The sequence below is a fragment of the Dendropsophus ebraccatus genome, unplaced genomic scaffold (assembly GCF_027789765.1).
Source record: "Dendropsophus ebraccatus isolate aDenEbr1 unplaced genomic scaffold, aDenEbr1.pat pat_scaffold_931_ctg1, whole genome shotgun sequence".
Classification (NCBI taxonomy): Eukaryota; Metazoa; Chordata; class Amphibia; order Anura; family Hylidae; genus Dendropsophus; species Dendropsophus ebraccatus.
Genome location: NW_027210531.1, coordinates 15,442 through 34,863, shown reverse-complemented (window position 1 = coordinate 34,863; position 19,422 = coordinate 15,442). Strand labels below are relative to the sequence as shown.

General features: G+C 55.4%; 1 protein-coding gene across 1 annotated transcript; it reads right to left on the bottom strand.

The window, feature by feature from the left end:
• Nucleotides 1-10,971: 10,971 nt before the first annotated feature.
• On the bottom strand, nt 10,972-16,576 carry LOC138781135 (uncharacterized). The gene is made up of 2 exons (XM_069956764.1): nt 16,534-16,576; nt 10,972-12,065 (listed from the first exon to the last, which is right to left on the bottom strand). Exons 1-2 carry the CDS (start codon nt 16,550-16,552, stop codon nt 10,972-10,974), a joined length of 1,113 nt encoding a protein of 370 aa, XP_069812865.1. The 5' UTR covers nt 16,553-16,576.
• Nucleotides 16,577-19,422: the final 2,846 nt, after the last annotated feature.

The following is a 19,422-nucleotide window of genomic DNA, read 5'->3' as shown; positions in this document are numbered from 1 at the left end:
GAAGAAACAAAACAGGGGAGGTGGGGGGGGGGGGGGGGGAGCGAGGCACCTCACTGAGAGATGAAGGTCTTATATTCGTCGGAATCAGCGAACTGTTCCCAGTAGTACCAGGTTTGAAAGAACCTGGAGTTCCGGTCATGCAATTGGGCGGTAAGGTCCTCCATATATTTCAGGTCCTCCACCTTCCGTAACCACATAGCAACGGTGGGGGGAGCCTGTTGCCTCCAGAGGGCAGGGATACAGGCCCTGGCGGCATTGACCAGATGGCGGAGAAGGGAGCGGCGATAGCCTCTCAGCGGGATGTCCGACAGGTGCAAGAGAAACAGTGACGGAGAGAAAGGTAAAGGAGAGTCAGTAAAGGTCGAGGCAATACGCCAAACCTCTCTCCAAAAGGGGACCAGTTTGGGGCAACTCCAGAAGGTATGGAGGAGGGTCCCTTCCTCACCGCAGTTTCTCCAGCACAGGGGGGACACATCAGGAAAGATTCTGTGAAGGCGGACCGGAACCCGGTACCATCTAGAGAGAATCTTATAACCCGCCTCCTGTAAGCGGGAGGAGATGGAGGAGGTATGAGTATGTAACGCCTGGAGTAGTGGATCCACTGGACCGTCACCAGCGATGGCACTAACCTCACCAGGGAGCGGAGTCTAAGGGGCCGCTGGTTTTCACCAGAGCCCGCCGCAAGGCGGGATGGACTTGCTGCGGCAGGCGACCCCCAGGTCGCTACCCCTGGCTTGGTTGCTGGTGATGGCAGGCGAGGCGTGGCAGGAGCAGTAGGCAGGAGATGGTAGTGGCAGAGGTCTGTAGTCGTGACCGCAGGAGACAGGCTGAAGACAGGAGCAATAGAGTAACGGGGAAACAGGAACCAGGAACAAGGACTAGGGACCGGGTAGTGGACAGGAATCAGGAACAAGGACTAGGGACCAGGTAGCGGACAGGAATCAGGAACAACAGGGAGCTGGGCCAAACGCTATGGGAAGCATGTAGAGGCTCCAACACCTGTAGTGGGGCAGGGCTGGAATTTATAGGGAGTGATTGTGCACATGGACCAATTAGGAGAGCACTGCCCCTTTAAATCTGAGACAGCCGGCGCGCGCGCGCGCCCTAGGAGGCGGGGACGCGCGCGCCGGCCGACACAGCGACGGACAGGAGCGTGGAGAGGTAAGGCGCCCCCCGGGGCCGAAGTGACAGCAGCGCCGGGTCCCTGCCTACGGACACCGGCTGCTGCATGGGCAGTGGGGAGTCGCGGCGGCGGCCCGGAGCACGGGACGCCGCCGCGGCCGTGACAGTACCCCCCCCCTTTGGCCTCCCCCTCTTTCTGGCCTGTAGGAACCTCTTGATGAGGTCTTGGTCCAGGATGTTAGCCTCGGGTTCCCAGGACCTCTCCTCAGGACCAAATCCTTTCCAGTCCACTAGGAAGGATCGTCTCCCTCTGACAGTTTTCATAGCCAGAATGTCTTTGACAATGTAAACGTCATCAGAGATGGCTTGTGGAGCAGAGAGCGAAGTCTTATCGGAGAACCGGTTGAGGACCACTGGCTTTAAGAGGGAGACATGGAAGGCGTTTGGAATCCGCATCGTAGGGGGTAGGCGGAGTTTGTAGGTGACAGGGTTGAGGCGTTTTAGCACCGAGAAAGGACCGAGGAATCGAGGACCCAACTTGTAGCTGGGGATCTTGAGTCGGACATATTTGGCCGAGAGCCAGACTTTGTCACCAGGGAGAAAATTCATGGCGGGTCTTCTTCTCTTATCCGCCTGGTCCTTCATGCGGGCAGATGCCTTGAGCAGAGATTGTCGAGTCTGTTCCCAGATTGACTGCAGGTCAGATAACAACTCCTCCACGGCTGGGACCTCAGAGGATGGAGAGAGAGGCAGAGGAGGACGAGGGTTACGTCCATAGACCACATAGAAGGGTGACTTGCCTGTGGAGCTCGAGTCCAGATGATTGTAGGAAAACTCTGCCCAAGGAAGCAGACTGGACCAGTTGTCCTGGCGTGCGGAGACGAAATGTCGAAGATAATTGCCAAGGACCTGATTGACCCTCTCCACTTGCCCATTGGTCTGGGGATGATAGGCCGAAGAGAAGTCCAGCTTCACTTGGAGTAGAGAGCAGAGAGCACGCCAGAATCTGGAGACAAATTGTGAGCCTCTGTCAGAGACTATATGAAGAGGAAGACCATGGAGGCGGAAGATATGCTGAAAGAACAGCTGGGCCAGGCGAGGGGATGATGGTAATCCAGGAAGAGCCACGAAGTGGGACATCTTGGAGAAGCGGTCCGTGACAACCCAGATGACTGTGTTACCCGCAGATGGAGGTAAGTCTGTGACAAAGTCCATGCCTATATGACACCAGGGGCGGTCTGGAACTGGCAAGGGCTGAAGTAGGCCGGCAGGTCTTTGATGAGAGGACTTGTTTCTGGCACAGATGGTACAGGACGCCACAAAGTCTTTGACATCCTGGAGTAGGCTAGGCCACCAGTAGTGGCGGGAGATCAGTTGCCCGGTCTTTAGAACTCCCGGATGCCCGGCCACCATAGAGGAATGACCCCATTTCAAGATGCGTTTACGGAGTGCGGGGCGCACATAAGTCTTACCGGGAGGCAACTGCTGCAGAGTAGAAGTGGCAACTGGTACTAGGCGATCGGGAGGTATTATGTGTCGAGGAGATTCCTCTTGCCCCATAACATCGGATGCTCGGGATAACGCATCGGCCTTGATATTCTTCTCGGCTGGACGGAAATGAATGGTGAAGTTGAACCGAGAGAAGAAGAGGGACCACCTGGCCTGCCGGGGATTGAGGCGTTGAGCCGATTGGAGGTAGAGGAGGTTCTTGTGCTCCGTGTAGTTGTTAACGGGATGTTTAGCCCCCTCTAGGAGATGACGCCACTCCTCCAGTGCCAGCTTAATAGCCAGGAGTTCCCGATCTCCTATAGTATAGTTCCTCTCGGCAGGGGAAAAAGTCTTAGAAAAGAACCCGCAGGTTCTGGTCTTGCCTGATGTGTCCCTTTGCGAGAGGACTGCTCCGGCGCCCACAGAGGAAGCATCAACTTCAAGAGAAAACGGCTTGGAGACATCCGGGCGGACTAGAGCAGGAGCGGAGGCAAAGGCGGACTTTAGGCTATTGAAGGCATGTTCGGCCTCGGGAGGCCAGCGTCTAGGATCCGCCCTCTTCTTTGTGAGAGCCACTATGGGTGCAACCAGGGTAGAGAAGTGAGGGATGAATTGCCGATAGTAGTTGGCAAATCCAAGGAATCGTTGGATAGCTCTAAGTCCCTCAGGACGAGGCCACTGGAGAACAGCTGAGAGCTTGGCAGGATCCATCTGTAGGCCCCGGTCGGAGACAATGTATCCAAGAAACGGCAGGCTGCGCTGATGGAAAACGCACTTCTCCAGCTTGGCATACAAACGGTTGGCCCGTAGTCTCCGTAGAACCTGTCGTACATGGGACACGTGGGTCTGCTGGTCGTGGGAGAAGACCAGGATGTCGTCAAGATAGACAATGACGCAGACGTAGAGGAGATCGCGGAATAAATCATTCACGAATTCCTGGAAGACCGCTGGGGCGTTGCATAGGCCGAATGGCATGACCAGATATTCGTAGTGCCCATCTCTGGTGTTGAAAGCGGTCTTCCATTCGTCTCCTTCACGAATACGGATCAGGTTATACGCTCCCCTGAGATCCAACTTGGAGAAGATCCTAGCTCCACGGAGACGGTCGAATAGTTCTGGGATTAGCGGAAGAGGATAGCGGTTCTTGACAGTCACCTTATTTAAGCCCCGGTAGTCTATGCATGGGCGGAGGGAACCGTCCTTCTTCTGCACAAAGAAAAATCCAGCGCCAGCGGGAGACGTGGATTTACGGATGAAGCCCTTCTGTAAGTTCTCCCGGATGTAGGAGGACATGGCTTCCGTCTCAGGCACAGAGAGAGGGTATACTCGACCACGTGGGGGAGAAGTTCCAGGAAGAAGGTCTATAGGGCAATCATAGGACCGATGAGGTGGTAGAGAATCTGCCTCCTTGGCCGAGAAGACATCAGTAAAGTCTTGGTATTCGTGCGGTAGACCAGACAAAGGCTTGGCATTAGCAGGTGACCTCGTAGAGCACTTGGGTTGAGGAGGTCTCAGACACCTATTAGGACAGTCCTGGCCCCAGCTGAGAACCTCCCCAGTTCTCCAGTCCAGCTTAGGGGTATGTAATTGCAGCCAAGGAAGACCCAGCAAGATGGCGGAGGAGGAATGGCGCAAGACGTAGAAGGAGATCCTCTCCTGATGTAAGGCGCCCACCTGGAGGACTAGGGGTTCAGTCTGGCAGTGCACAGCTTCGGTAAGAATCTCGCCCGTGATCGAAGAGATAGACCGGGGTTGGGCTAGCTGTATCACGGGTAGCCGCCATCTTTGGACCAACGAAGCAGAAATGAAACTGCCAGCAGCGCCAGAGTCGATGAGGGCCGTAGTCTGGAGAACTTGCCCTGAGGGTGTCTGGATGGAGACTGGCATAGTCAATCTTGGAGAGGTGGCATTCACACCTAGGGAGACCTCTCCCACTGGACCTAGCTGCGAGCGTTTCCCGGACGCTGAGGACGTTGGGGACATCTCTGCCGAAAGTGATCAGCGCCACCGCAGTATAGGCAGAGATTCAGCTCTAGTCGACGGGCCCTTTCTTCAGTCGTCAAGCGAGCTCGATCCACCTGCATAGGAACTTCTGGAGACAACTGGGGCATAGGAGCAACGGGATTTTGGAATACTGGTGCCAACCGAGGATGGCGACGGGGCAGACTCAGACGCCGTTCTTGTCGGACCTCCTCCTCTCTCTCTGAAAACCTGGTGTCGACTCTGGTAGCCAGTAGAATGAGTTCGTTCAAGGAGGTAGGAAGGTCTCGGGCAGCGAGCACATCTTTCACTCGAGTGGAAAGGCCCTTCTTGAAGGTGGCTAATAGGGCGGCCTCGTTCCAGTCCAATTCAGCTGCCAGGGTGCGGAACTGGATGGCATAGTCACCAACAGAGGAGCTCCCTTGAGAGAGGTTGAGGAGAGCTGTCTCAGCTGAAGTAGCACGGGCAGGTTCCTCAAAGACGGAGCGAAACTCGGCCAGGAAGGTTCGGAGATTGGCAGCAACAGGGTAATCTCGGTCCCACAGCGGCGTAGCCCAGGCCAGAGCTCTACCCTCCAATAGGCTGATGATGAAAGCCACTTTAGAGCGCTCGGTGGGAAACTGACTACTTAAAAGTTCAATATGCATGGTGCACTGAGCCAGGAATCCCCTGCACAACTTGGGATCGCCTCCATATTTAGTCGGGAGGGCCAGTCGAAGTCTCGAGGTGGCTGCTGGTGGTGGTGAGCGCTGGGCTGTAGCATGCTGCTGTAGGGCGGCAGTCAATTGCTGGATTTGTTGAGCCTGTTGCGCGACCACTCTGGCGACGTCACGGAGATCAGGCACCTCGCCGGGATCCATGGTTGGAGCCTACTGTAACGCCTGGAGTAGTGGATCCACTGGACCGTCACCAGCGATGGCACTAACCTCACCAGGGAGCGGAGTCTAAGGGGCCGCTGGTTTTCACCAGAGCCCGCCGCAAGGCGGGATGGACTTGCTGCGGCAGGCGACCCCCAGGTCGCTACCCCTGGCTTGGTTGCTGGTGATGGCAGGCGAGGCGTGGCAGGAGCAGTAGGCAGGAGATGGTAGTGGCAGAGGTCTGTAGTCGTGACCGCAGGAGACAGGCTGAAGACAGGAGCAATAGAGTAACGGGGAAACAGGAACCAGGAACAAGGACTAGGGACCGGGTAGTGGACAGGAATCAGGAACAAGGACTAGGGACCAGGTAGCGGACAGGAATCAGGAACAACAGGGAGCTGGGCCAAACGCTATGGGAAGCATGTAGAGGCTCCAACACCTGTAGTGGGGCAGGGCTGGAATTTATAGGGAGTGATTGTGCACATGGACCAATTAGGAGAGCACTGCCCCTTTAAATCTGAGACAGCCGGCGCGCGCGCGCCCTCGGTGGCGGGGACGCGCGCGCCGGCCGACACAGCGACGGACAGGAGCGTGGAGAGGTAAGGCGCCCCCCGGGGCCGAAGTGACAGCAGCGCCGGGTCCCTGCCTACGGACACCGGCTGCTGCATGGGGCAGTGGGGAGTCGCGGCGGCGGCCCGGAGCACGGGACGCCGCCGCGGCCGTGACAGAGTACAAGTATAAATACGGTCCACTTGTGGGCCCGTAAATGAGATGTGTAAGTCTTGTTCCCAGGCGGTAAGGAATGGAGGAGGCGGCTGTTCCGGGGGGGAGCCCAGCACGGCGTATAGAAGGGAGAGAGAGTGTCGGAGAGGGCCCACACCAAGGCATAACGTTTCTAGCTGAGTGAGCGTGCGAGAAAAAGAGGATGGAGCAGGTAAGGAGAGTAGGAAGTGGTGCAACTGTAGGGCTCTCCAGAACCCTAAAGGGGCAGGGTCGGGGAGATCACGGAGTTCAGTAAGGGACACCCAGGCTGACCCCCGCAGAAAGTTACGTGCACGGAAGGAGCCAGCTTGGAGCCATTCCCGGAAAACAGGGTCAGCGGATCCAGCCGAAAACGAGGGGGAGCCGATGACCGGAAACAAGGGGGATGGGTGAGGAGCTAGAGAGGCCGAGGAGAAGTATTTCTGGCAGATCTTAAGAGTCGGGACGACTGTCGGGTGAGACCCGACCAATCTGCTGGAGTTGGGAAGCCAAGAAGCCGCCAACAGGGAGAGGGGGACGAGAGACATTTCAAGGCCGACCCACAGTTTTGATGAACAGTGTCGGTGCCAGTCTATCACCCTGACGAGGTGGCTGGCTACATAGTAGTGAAGAATGTTGGGGAGGCCCAGCCCACCACGCGTCTTTGGCCGATACAAGACTGATTTCGCTATTCTGGGCTGTTTGTGGGCCCAGATGAACTTGGTCAGCAAAGAGGAAAGTTGTCTGAAGAAGCTCAGGGGCACCGACACCGGCAGGGCTTGAAAGAGGTACAGAAGTCTAGGAAGGATGTTCATCTTGAAGATGGAACAACGGCCGAACCAAGTGAAGGTGCCCCGGTGCCACCCAGACAAGTCCGCTTCAATCTTTTTCAGCATGGGAGGGAAATTAACCCTGAATAGATCGGAGATAGAGGGGGTAAGCTGGACTCCTAGATAGGATAGAGAGGATCTCGACCAGCGAAAAGGGAAAGATTCTGCGAGAGTGGAGGCCAGCGAGGGGGAAAGAGAGAGGTTCAGCGCCTCGGACTTATGAAGGTTAATTTTATAGTTGGATAAGGTTTGAAATCTGGTAAGCTCAGAGAGAAGATTGGGGAGAGAAACCGTAGGGTGGGTGAGAAAAAAGAGCAGATCGTCCGCGTAGGCCGCTACCTTGTGGGTGACCGACCCCACTCGTACCCCCGATATATTTACGTTCTGTCTGACATGACGTAGGAAGGGCTCCAATGTCAGTATGAAGATTAAGGGGGAGAGTGGGCATCCCTGACTGGTGCCGTTGTGTATAGGGAAAGGAGACGAGAGAAGGCCGTTGACAGAGACCTGAGCCGAAGGACGTGAATAGAGAGAACCGATCCAGGCCAACATGCGGGGACCTAGTCCCAAATGTTGGAGGGTGGCGGTCAGGAAGGGCCAGCCGACTCTGTCAAAGGCCTTCTCCGCGTCGTGGGTGGGGTGCCAGAGTGGGCATAGTGTATGAGATTGAGGGCCCTAGTGGTGTTATCCCTGGCCTCCCGGGTGGGCATAAAGCCCACTTGGTCTAGGTGAATGATAGGTTGTAGAAGTGGAGTGAGACGGGAGGCCAGGATCTTGGAAAAGAGTTTTAGGTCGAGGTTCAGGAGGGAGATAGGGCGATAGTTCTGACAAAGGGAGGGGTCTTTTCCGTCCTTGGGGATAACGGTAATGTGGGCGCGCAGGGAGTCGAGGGGAAGATGAGAATCGGCAGTAAGGGAATTATAGGCCGCTAGAAAGTGATCACGGAGCAGGGGAGAGAAGATTTTGTAGTACGGAAGTGTAAGCCCATCAGGGCCAGGGGCCTTTCCCGACGGGGAGGATTTGATAGCCCAGTTCCACTCCGTGGATGTGATGGGGGCCTCCAATAGGGATATGCTCTCCTCCGGCAGGGAGGGGAGGCCTGAGCTCGACAGGTAATCGGAAATCGCTGAGCGCAAAGCAACCGAAGAGGACATCGAGGGTGGAAGGTTATACAGTTCATGATAATATGAACGGAAAGCGTCTGCTATGTGCGAGGTTAAAGAGAGTTTAGAGCCAGACGGAGAGGATATGAAAGGTATAAAGGAGCGAGACCTTTGGACCCGGAGCGCACGAGCCAGAGTCTTGCCCGGCTTGTTGCCGAATTCAAAATAGTGGCGGCGGCAACGCGCCAGCGAGGCCCTGGCAGAGGAGAAGGTAAGGTCCCGGAGCTTGCTACGGAGGGCGGCCAGCTCCGCACCCACGGTCGGGGTAAGAGTCCGCTTATGACTTTTATCCAGATCAGCGATCTAGGAGACCAGTGATTTTATCTTCGCTGAGCGTTCCTTCTTAAGCCGGGATGCGAGCTTAATAAGGGTGCCTCTGATGTAACATTTGTGAGCTTCCCAGATCACTGATGGGGACACGTCGGAGGTGACGTTGGTGGAAAAGTAATTAGTTAGTTCAGTTCGCACTTCGGCGAGGACCCCCGGGTCCTTCAGTAAGGTCTCATTAAGGCGCCAGCGCCACGATCTAGGGTGCGGTAGGGGAAAAGAGAGAGAGAGGGAGATGAGAGCGTGATCCGAAAAGGAGATCGGGTCTATAGAGGCGGCGACCACACGGTCCAGATGAGAGTGGGAAACAAAAAGATAATCGATACGAGAGTAAGAATTATGAGGGTGAGAGAAGAAAGTGAAATCTTTGTCCTGCGGGTGCAGGATGCGCCATGCATCCATCAACTGGAAGGAGTAAAGAGACCTTTTGGTGCGGCGCAGGGAAGAAAAGGGGAGAGAGGAGTGTCCGGACGAAGAGTCCAGAACAGGGTCCAACGCCATATTGAGGTCCCCCCCAAAAACCAACAGACCCTCCAAGAAATCCTCTACCGCCAGAAGACACTGATCCAGAAAGGTTGACTGGCTGCTGTTAGGGAGGTACACTGTACCGAAGGTACATAACGTACCCGCCATCGTGCCTTTCACAAAGAGGTAGCGTCCCTCCTTATCCGCCCTGTGGTCTATGTATTCCCACGAGGCTGACCGAGATATCAAAATGGCGACTCCTTTGGTTTTGGAGTCGGGAAAACAACTGTAGTACACATCAGGGAAGTTACGATCTGACAGTTTTTGCAGGCTATCAGCACGAAAATGAGTCTCCTGCAGGAAGGCCACACCGGCCCGCTTAGCCCACAGGAGTCGTAACAGGGAAGATCGCTTCTCCGGAACGTTCAGCCCCTGTGCATTGAGGGAAACACAAAGGATAGACGACATCTCTCAGGGAGGTGGACGGACACACGCACACACACACCCACACACACACCAGGAGAGGGACTGGGACAACAAATCAAAGGGAAACAGGTGAAGGGGCGGGGGGGGAGTTGGGTAACAAAGACCCAGACACTAGGATGGGCAGGGACCACTAACGTGGCCCGCCCAGAGCCTGTGAGGAGTAGACCACACGGGGGAGCGTGGAAAAACAGACCAAGGGTCCTGACTCGAACACAAGGGCGTTCGTATAGGCTTAACCGGAGAACTCAGCTATCCGGGCACACTATATACGGGAGAGACAGAGACATGACCTATGAGTGGCCATACGTCCCTCAGGTAACTAGCTGGGGAGGTTCGGGGAGGGCATAGGGCAGCAAAGGGTCCCACCAGAGGAGGGGGGGATAAGAGGCAGGGGGGATAAGAGACAGGGGGGAGAGGGGGGGGGGGTGATGCCAGCGAGAGAGGCCCCTAAAAAGAGGTAGAGGCGCCTAACAGGGGGTAAAGGGGGAGAGTGGCGAGGTAGGACAGGGGGGCAAAAGGATAAGGAAAGGGTGACACAGCTCTGGTGCTTAACCGGCACTATATGTGAGAACCATAGTTATGTGGATAAAACCACAAAGAAAAACCATTTAAACAATAAAAACAACAACAACTAGATCTTAGAAATACCCACGTATTAGTATGGAACAGGGGGAAGGGGGATGGGGGCGGAAGAAGGGAAGAAGGGGAAGGGGAGGGGGGAGGGAGGTGGGAGTGGAAGGGGAGGGGGAAGGGGGGGAGAGGGAAAAGGAGGGGAAGTGGAGGGGAGGAAAAAAAGGGGGGGGGGAAGGGGGAGTAAGGGAGAGGGGAACAGTGAACAGTGATGGGGACCACTAGTATGCAAGAGGACCCCCAAAAGTCAGATCAGTGATCCCTCCCAAGGACGGTCCATAAACACAGGTGACAATGTGGTATCGGGAGCATTTGCAAAGTCTTGAACAGTCCCACATAGTTATATGAAGCACAATGAGAGAACCGCAGTGTAGTTGTGGATATGCTGTGACAGCACAACCTGGAGGGTATTCCAGAGTATCGCTTTGTACCTGTATAGCACCACACCGAGGAGCAGACTTAAGGGAGGGCGAGGGGGGAGCGGTACGTGGATGGGGAGGGAATGGGGTAGGGAAACAAAGGTGAGGGGGGGGGGGGGGGGGGATAAGGCCCCCAAAAACGGAGGGAGACAGGGGAAAGACAAGGGGAGGGGGGGGGAGGGGAACAAGGGTGGGGGACCCAGGTGAGAGGAGGGAGATGAACAGGTGTGGTGCAAGGGCGCTTATGTCTCGTGAGGCAGCGAGCCCTACAGCAGTCTCGAGGTAAGGGCATCTAAGGTATGAGGACAGAACAGAACACTATGCGGTCAGATCTGGCCCCCACAGGGGGGCGGCTCACGTGTCCCGGAGTCCTGAACCGGAGAATAGGAGAGAGTCGTGGGCATCCCGCTGATGGACCCGGACTGCCGAGTGCACGGGGATGAGGCTCCCTGCAGTGCCCCATTCAGTCTTCTGCCGGTCTTCCCCGAACCGTTGGGAAGCGCTGGGGGAGAGGAGTCGGACGAGGGTCCTCTCGACGAGGGGAGCGGGAACGTCGTTGTTCGGCAGGAGGCGATCGACGTCCGGGTGCTGGTCTAGCCGCAGGCATAGGGAGGATGGGAGTGGTCCAGTCCGATATCGGTAAGTCAGGGATGTCCAGAAGCTTAAACACTTCGGGCAGGTCTCCCGGCGTACGCACTATGCAGGAGATCCCTCCGCGCCGTACAATAAGGTGGAAGGGGTATCCCCAGCGATATGAGGCGTCCAGGAGGGGGCGCAGGAGGCGCCGCATAGCTAGGGTTCGGCGGGACAGGTCTGGCAGCAGCGTAACTTCAGCGCCGTGGTAGTCCAGGGGGCCCAGCTCCCAGGCGCGCTGCAGTAGTGCCTCCTTTTGCTGGTAATAATGGACGCGGCAAAGGATGTCCCGTGGACGGTTGCGGTCCTGGGAACGGAGTCCGGCCACCCGATGTGTTCTGTCCAACTCAATGTGAGTGCCTTCTGGGTCCCCCAAGTACTGATTAAAGATGCTGCGCACAGTATCCACCAGACGCTCTGGTCCTATATCTTCGGGGAGGCCGCGTACCTTAACATTGTTACGGCGGCCCCTGTTCTCTAGGTCATCCACATGCGTTATGAGGTCGCGCAAGACCGCCTCGTGAGCGTCTACCCGGGGGGCCACGGCAGTGATGGCCTTATCTAGTTCGGTGTGCCGGGATTCAAGGGAGGAGATGGAAGTCGTGATGGCGGCAACTGCGGACTTCAGGTCAGCCATGTCCTTCCCATGGCGCTCCTCCATGTGAGACAGCTGCCCTGTCAGCTCGGTACGTGTGGGGAGGGCTTGCAGCAGGGCCCTTACCTCCGACAGCAAAGTCACCGGGGCTGCGGCCGTTAGCGGGTCTCCCACTGGGGTGTCGGATTCCATCCGTGAGGGTGAGCCGGGAGTCCCTCCATCCCTCAGGATTGTTGGATGCGGCTGGCTGAGCTCAGGAAAAGGCGAGTTCGGCCTCGCCGTCGCTGTCCTAGCGGTAGCTGTAGCGGCCATTTTGGAGCCGCCCGCGGCTGTCGTGGAAGAGGGGGACAGCGGGTGAACAAAACGGGAAATAGATGCCCGAGGGGTCGCCAGCGGAGTAGCAGGGGTCTTCCTAGCTCTGGTGGGCATCCCTGTGCCAGGCTATGATCGGTCAATGTCCCGGTAATGATAAGCAGTGCCCGGAGCTGAGAGACGGCGCGTCTTCACTCGGCCATGCTTAAACCACGCCCCCCCAGAGTGGCCACTCTTTATCCTCTTACCCCCATCCCAGACTGGTCTCCCTCTAGCCCCCTGTCTCCACCTTAGAAGGGTCACCCTGTATCCTCCTGCCCCCAACAAAAACTGGTCAACCTGTATCCCCCTGCCACCACCCTAGACCAGGGCCGCTTTAACCAGAGGGCACATGGTGCACGTGCACCGGGCCCACTGGTTAAAGGGGCCCCCCCGAGCAGGCCGGCCGTTGCTATGTGCGACCAGTGCGGTCGCACAGGGCTCCGGCCACCAGCCTGTCAGGGGGGAGCGCCATGGATGGGTAATCTACTTACCCCTCCATGGCGCCCCCTGCAGGGCCCCCCCGTCCGCCGCTGCCCCCGCCATTGGCTCCCTCCCTGTCAGTCACTCACTCTTGTGGCCGCACTTCCTGTGGTCACAAGAGGCCGCACTCTCCCTCTAGCGCCCGACGTCACTGGAGCGTCGGCGCGAGGGTGAGGGGAGTGCAGCCTCTTGTGACCACAGGAAGTGCGGCCACAAGAGGGAAGAGAAGAGGAACGCGTGGACCCAGGTGAGTAACAGTGTTTGTTTTTTTCAATGTTATATGGGAGGGGGAGCTATATACTATTGGGGAGCACAGGGGGCTATATACTATGGGGGAGAACAGGGGGCTATATACTATGGGGGAGCACAGGGGGCTATATACTATGGGGGAGAACAGGGGGCTATATACTATGGGGGAGAACGGGGGCTATATACTATTGGGGAGCACAGGGGGGCTATATACTATGGGGGAGAACGGGGGCTATATACTATTGGGGAGCACAGGGGGGCTATATACTATGGGGGAGAACGGGGGCTATATACTATTGGGGAGCACAGGGGGCTATATACTATGGGGGAGAACGGGGGCTATATACTATTGGGGAGCACAGGGGGCTATATACTATGGGGGAGCACAGGGGGCTATATACTATGGGGGAGCACAGGGGAGCTATATACTATCGGGGAGCACAGGGGAGCTATATACTATCGGGGAGCACAGGGGAGCTATATACTATGGGGGAGCACAGGGGAGCTATATACTATGGGGGAGCACAGGGGGCTATACACTATGGGGGAGCACAGGGGAGCTATATACTATTGGGGAGCACAGGGGGCTATATACTATGGGGGAGCACAGGGGGCTATATACTATGGGGGAGCACAGGGGAGCTATATACTATGGGGGAGCACAGGGGAGCTATATACTATTGGGGAGCACAGGGGAGCTATATACTATTGGGAAGCACAGGGGGCTATATACTATTGGGGAGCACAGGGGAGTTATATACTATGAGGGAGCACAGGGGAGCTATATACTTTGGGGGAGCACAGGGGGCTATATACTATGGGGGAGCACAGGGGGCTATATACTATGGGGGAGCACAGGGGGCTATATACTATGGGGGAGCACAGGGGAGCTATATACTATGGGGGAGCACAGGGGGCTATACACTATGGGGGAGAACGGGGGCTATATACTATTGGGGAGCACAGGGGGCTATATACTATTGGGGAGCACAGGGGGCTATATACTATGGGGGAGCACAGGGGGCTATATACTATGGGGGAGCACAGGGGAGCTATATACTATGGGGGAGCACAGGGGGCTATACACTATGTGGGAGCACAGGGGAGCTATATACTATTGGGGAGCACAGGGGAGCTATATACTATTGGGAAGCACAGGGGGCTATATACTATTGGGGAGCACAGGGGAGCTATATACTATGGGGGAGCACAGGGGAGCTATATACTTTGGGGGAGCACAGGGGGCTATATACTATGGGGGAGCACAGGGGAGCTATATACTATGGGGGAGCACAGGGGAGCTATATACTATGGGGAGCACAGGGGGCTATATACTACTGGGGAGCACAGGGGGCTATATACTATGGGGGAGCACAGGGGGCTATATACTATGGGGGAGCACAGGGGGTTATATACTATTGGGGAGCACAGGTTAGCTATATACTATTGGGGAGCACAGGGGCTATATACTATTGGGGAGCACAGGGGAGCTATATACTATTGGGGAGCACAGGGGTCTATATACTATGGGGGAGAGCACAGGGGGCTATATATTATGGAGAGCACAGGGGGGCTATATACTATTGAGGGGGAGCACAGGGGGGCTATATACTATTGGGGGAGAGCACAGGGGGGCTATATACTATTGTGGGAGAGCACAGGGGGGCTATATACTATTGGGGGAGAGCACAGGGGGCTATATACTATTGTGGGAGAGCACAGGGGGGCTATATACTATTGTGGGAGAGCACAGGGGGGCTATATACTATTGTGGGAGAGCATAGGGGGCTATATACTATTGGGGGGAGAGCACAGGGGGGCTATATACTATTGTGGGTGAGCACAGGGGGCTATATACTACTGGGGAGAGTGCACAGGGGGGCTATATACTAATGGGGGAGCGCACAGGAGGGCTGTATATAACTGGAGGAGCACATGAGGGTCTATATACTACAGGGACACCTTAAAACTATGGAGGCACAGAGGGGTGTAACTATGTAGGAGTACAGAGGGGTGTAACTACTGTATAGGGGTACAAGGGACCTAACTACTGTATGTGTTGGAGCCTAAAATATTTGTCTGGCAGATTCTGGAGAGAAGATTCACAGCCAGGAGAAGACTTCAAGGTGGCCCACGCTGGATGGAGAGAAAAAGAAAAGGTGACAGACTCTGATCGGAGAAGACGCCTCCGGTGAGTCACTGGATGTAACTTCACTCTGTTATAGGCTTGTACTGATAGGGGTCATGGTGTGGCGGTATTATGTAATGGTATCAATGGTGATATCTTTCTGTTTTGTTTAGTGCAGTTTTTATGTAATATGTAATCACTGAATGGTGGAAATAGTGTTATAAGGTAACTACTGTATGTATTGGGGCTCTTGATACAGTGTGGGGGCAAATTCAGTACATTATACAATGTGCAGAAAGGTAAGGGGGGGCCCACTCTTGAGGGCTGTGCACTGGGCCCACCAATGTATTAAAACGGCCCTGCCCTAGACTTGTCACCGTGAGTCACCTTGCCTCCACTGGTCACCCTGTATCCTTCTGCCCCAAACCCAAACTGGTCACCCTGTATCCTCGTGCCTTCACCCTAGACTGGTCACCCTGTATCCTCCCACCCCCCACCCCCACCCCGCAGTGGTCACTCTTCATCGCCTTTCCGCCACCCCTGACTGGTAACCCTGTATATCTCTAGCCTCAACTAAGACGGGTCATCCTGTATGCTCCTGCCCTCACCCTAGATAAGTCACCCTGTATCCTCCTGCCCCCACCCTGGACTAGTCACCCAATATCCCTTTGACCCAACCCCAGACTGGTCTGCTTCTATCCCCCTACCGAAGCCCAGACTTGTCACCTTATATCCCAGTGACCAAACCCTAGACCCGTCACTGTGTCTCATGGCCCACACCACAGACTGGTCACCCTGTAATCCTGTACCGCCACCCCAAATTGGTTTCCCTGTATTCCCCTGCCCCCATTCCAGACTGGCCACCCTGTATCCCCCTGCCTTCACCCAAAACTGGTCACCCTGTACGCCCCTAATGTCAATGTTAACATATTAAGTGTCCATGGAAGATATAGGTCAAGAAAAAAAATATATCTACATGGCCCAAAAACATATCACCACACCTATGCTCCTGCCCCCACCCCCGACTAGTCAACCTGTATCCCCCTGCAATCACCCAAGACTGGTCATTCTATATTCCCCTGCCCCAATTCTAGACTTGTTTTCCTAAATTCCTTTGCCTTCACCCAAGACTGGTCACCCTGTATCCTCCTACCCCACACCTGTACGGTTCACCCTGTATCCCCCTGCCCGCACCAAAAACTGCTCACCCTATATTCCTTTGACCCAACCCCAGACTGGTCTGCTTCTATCCCCCTACCAGAGCCCAGACTGGTCACCCTGTGTCTCATGGCCCACACCACAGACGGGTCACCCTGTAATCCTGTGCCCCCACCCCCAGATTTGTTTCCCTGTATCCTACTGCTCCCTCTCCAGACTGGTCACCCTATATCCCCCGGCCCCCACCTGAGACTGGACACCCTATATCCCCCTAATGTCAGTGTTAACATATTAAGTGTCCATGGAAGATATAGGTCAATAAAAAAACATATATCTACATGGCCCAGGTACATATTATCACACCTATGCAGGTCTAGACCAAGAGTCTAGCCTGATAGTTATCAGTAATTAATAAATATATTAATTACCTTCCTGCGATTCTTCCATTCTTGCTTCTGATGGGAATGTTCGTCTCTGTGCGTGCTTCTTCTTCTCGTCGTCCACCTAAAGTAGAAAAACATTCACAGGTGTGATAATATGTTCCTAGAATGGAGATCTTAATATGTAGGTAATACTCTAAGGACACTGCTCATATGACCCTGCTCTCTTGTGTCCCTACCCTTACCCAAGACTGGTCACCGTATATCCCACTGCCCCATCTCAGACTGGTCATTCTCTATTTCCCTGCCCTCACCCTAGACCAGTCACCCTATGTCCCCTTGACATTGCCCCAGACTGGCCACTCTGTATCCTCCTGCCCCATCCCAGAATGGCCTCCCTCTATCTCCCTGCGTACACCCTAGATTGGTCACCTTGTATCTCTATGTACCCCCCCCCCCCCAGACAGGTCACCCTGTATGATTCTGCCTCCACTGCAGATTAGTTACCCTATTTTCCACGGCAACCACCCCAGACTGGTCATTCTGTATCCTGCTGCCCCCACCCTAGATTTGTCACCCTATATCCTGTGCTCTCTGATGAGTGTGCTGCCGGGGATAGGACGGGACACCCCCGGCAGCCGCACATCAGCCAGGGACAGACCAGGAGGCGAGAGGCGAGACAGGGGAGTAGATGGAAGGTGAGTTGTGTTTTTTTTTCTTTTGTTATCTTTTATGCACAGGGGGGAGAGGAGGGGGACCATATATAATGAGGGAAGAGGGGGCCAGATATAAGAGGGAAAGAGGGAAGAGTGAGCCAGCAATAAGGGGGAAGAGGGGGCCAGCTATAATGAGGGAAGAGGGAGCCAGCTATAATGAGGGAAGAGGGGGCCAGCTATAAGGAGAGGGGGGGAGAATAGGGAGGCAACCTATAAGGGAGGAAGGAGAGGGGGCCATCGATGGGGGAGAGGGGGCCATCTATAAGCGGGGGGAGGCGGGTCATCTAAAAGGGAGGGGGCCATCTATAAGTGAGGGGGGGAGGGGGCCATCTATAAGCGGGATGAGGGGGGTCATCTAAAAGGGCGGGGGGCCATCGATAAGGGAGGGGGGAGGGGGGCCATCGATAAGGGAGGGGGGGAGGGGGGCCATCGATAAGGGAGGGGGAGGGGGCCATAAACAAGGGAGGGGGCCATCGATAAGGGAGGGGGAAGGGGGCCATCGATAAGGGAGGGGGGAGGGGCCATCGATAAGGGGGGGAGGCAATCAATAAGTGAGGGAGGGGGCCATTGATAAGGGAGGGGGGGGGGGCAGCGATAAGGGAGGGAGGGGGGGGGACCATCGATAAGGGAGGGAGGGGGGGGACCATCGATAAGGGAGGGAGGGAGGGGGCCATCGATAAGGGGGGGCCATCGATAAGGGAGGGGGGAAAGGGCCATTGATAAGGGAGGGGGAAGGGGGCAATCAATAAGCGAGGGGCCATCAATAAGGGAGGGGGGGAGGGGGGTCATCAATAAGGGAGGGGGAGGGGGGCCATCGATGGGGGGAGGGGGGCCATCGATAAGGGAGTGGGGCCATCGATAAGGGAGGGGGGCCAACGATAAGGGAGGGGGTCATCGATAAGGGAGGGGGGCCATCGATAAGGGAGGGGGGCCATCGATAAGGGAGGGGGAGGGGGCCATCAACAAGGGAGGGGGCCATCGATAAGGGGGGGGGGAGGGGGGCCAACGATAAGGGAGGGGGGCCATCGATAAGGGGAGGGGGAGGGGCCATCGATGAGGGAGGGGGGCCATCGATAAGGGAGGGGAGGGGGCCATCGATAAGGGAGGGAGGGAGGGGGCAATCGATAAGAGGGGGCATCGATAAGGGAGGGGGGTAAGGGGCAATTGATAAGGGAGGGGGGAGGGGGCAATCGATAAGGGAGGGGCCATCAATAAGGGAGGGGGAGGGGCCATCGATTAGGTAGGGGGGCATCTATAATGGGGTATAGGTAAGGGGGGAGAGGGCCATCTATAAGGGGACTACATAGGGGGAGAGGGGGCCCATAAGGGGACAACATAGGGGGAGAGGGGGCCTATAAGGAGGCTACATAGAAGGGGACATATAGTATAGGGAGATCACATTGTGTCAGCCTACACACTAAATGGTGGCATAAAGGGGCCAATACAGATGTGCAGTTTGTATAGAGATGAGGAAGGTCCCGGAGTAAGGAGCCTAATATGTTTGCCTGGCAGATTCTGTGGAGTTGTGGCTCGGAGAAGTTCTCATAATGGCAGATGGAGAAGAAAATGCAAACGACTCTGATCAGTCGTAACTACACAGTAATGTATATAGTGTATAGAACCTGTGTAGAGCTAGGGCTACCTCTATATGACTGTATGAGGTGATAGTGATTTTTGTACAGTGGATTATTCAGTAGCAGCGACGGTGTTAGTCAGTATGTGGTGGTAATATTTGTTACTTTTATCTGGTATTGTGTTTTATTGGTCTCGGTATACTGGATTTGGTCAGTAACAATATGGTGGAGATGGTAGTGGTTGGGGTGTGGCCGTAAAATTTTCTTCCTATATACTGGTATTACTGGTAATATTGGTCTCAGTGTACAGGATTTGGTCAGTAACAGTATGGCAGTAATATGTATGGTGATAATATTTTCTATTCATATATATATATATATATATATATATATATATATATATATATATATACATACATACATACACCAAAAGCATCACTTAGTCGTGAAAGAAATGGGGGGGGGGGGGCCAAGGTGACCTCTTGCACCAGGGCATAGGAGACATTAGCTACCCCCCTGCCTGTATCCCTCTGCACCCACCCTCGACTGGTCACCCTGTGTCCCACCGTCCATAACTTAGACTGGTCACTTTGTAATCTCGTACCCCCACCTCAGACTTGTCACCCTGTATCCTCCTTTCCCCACTG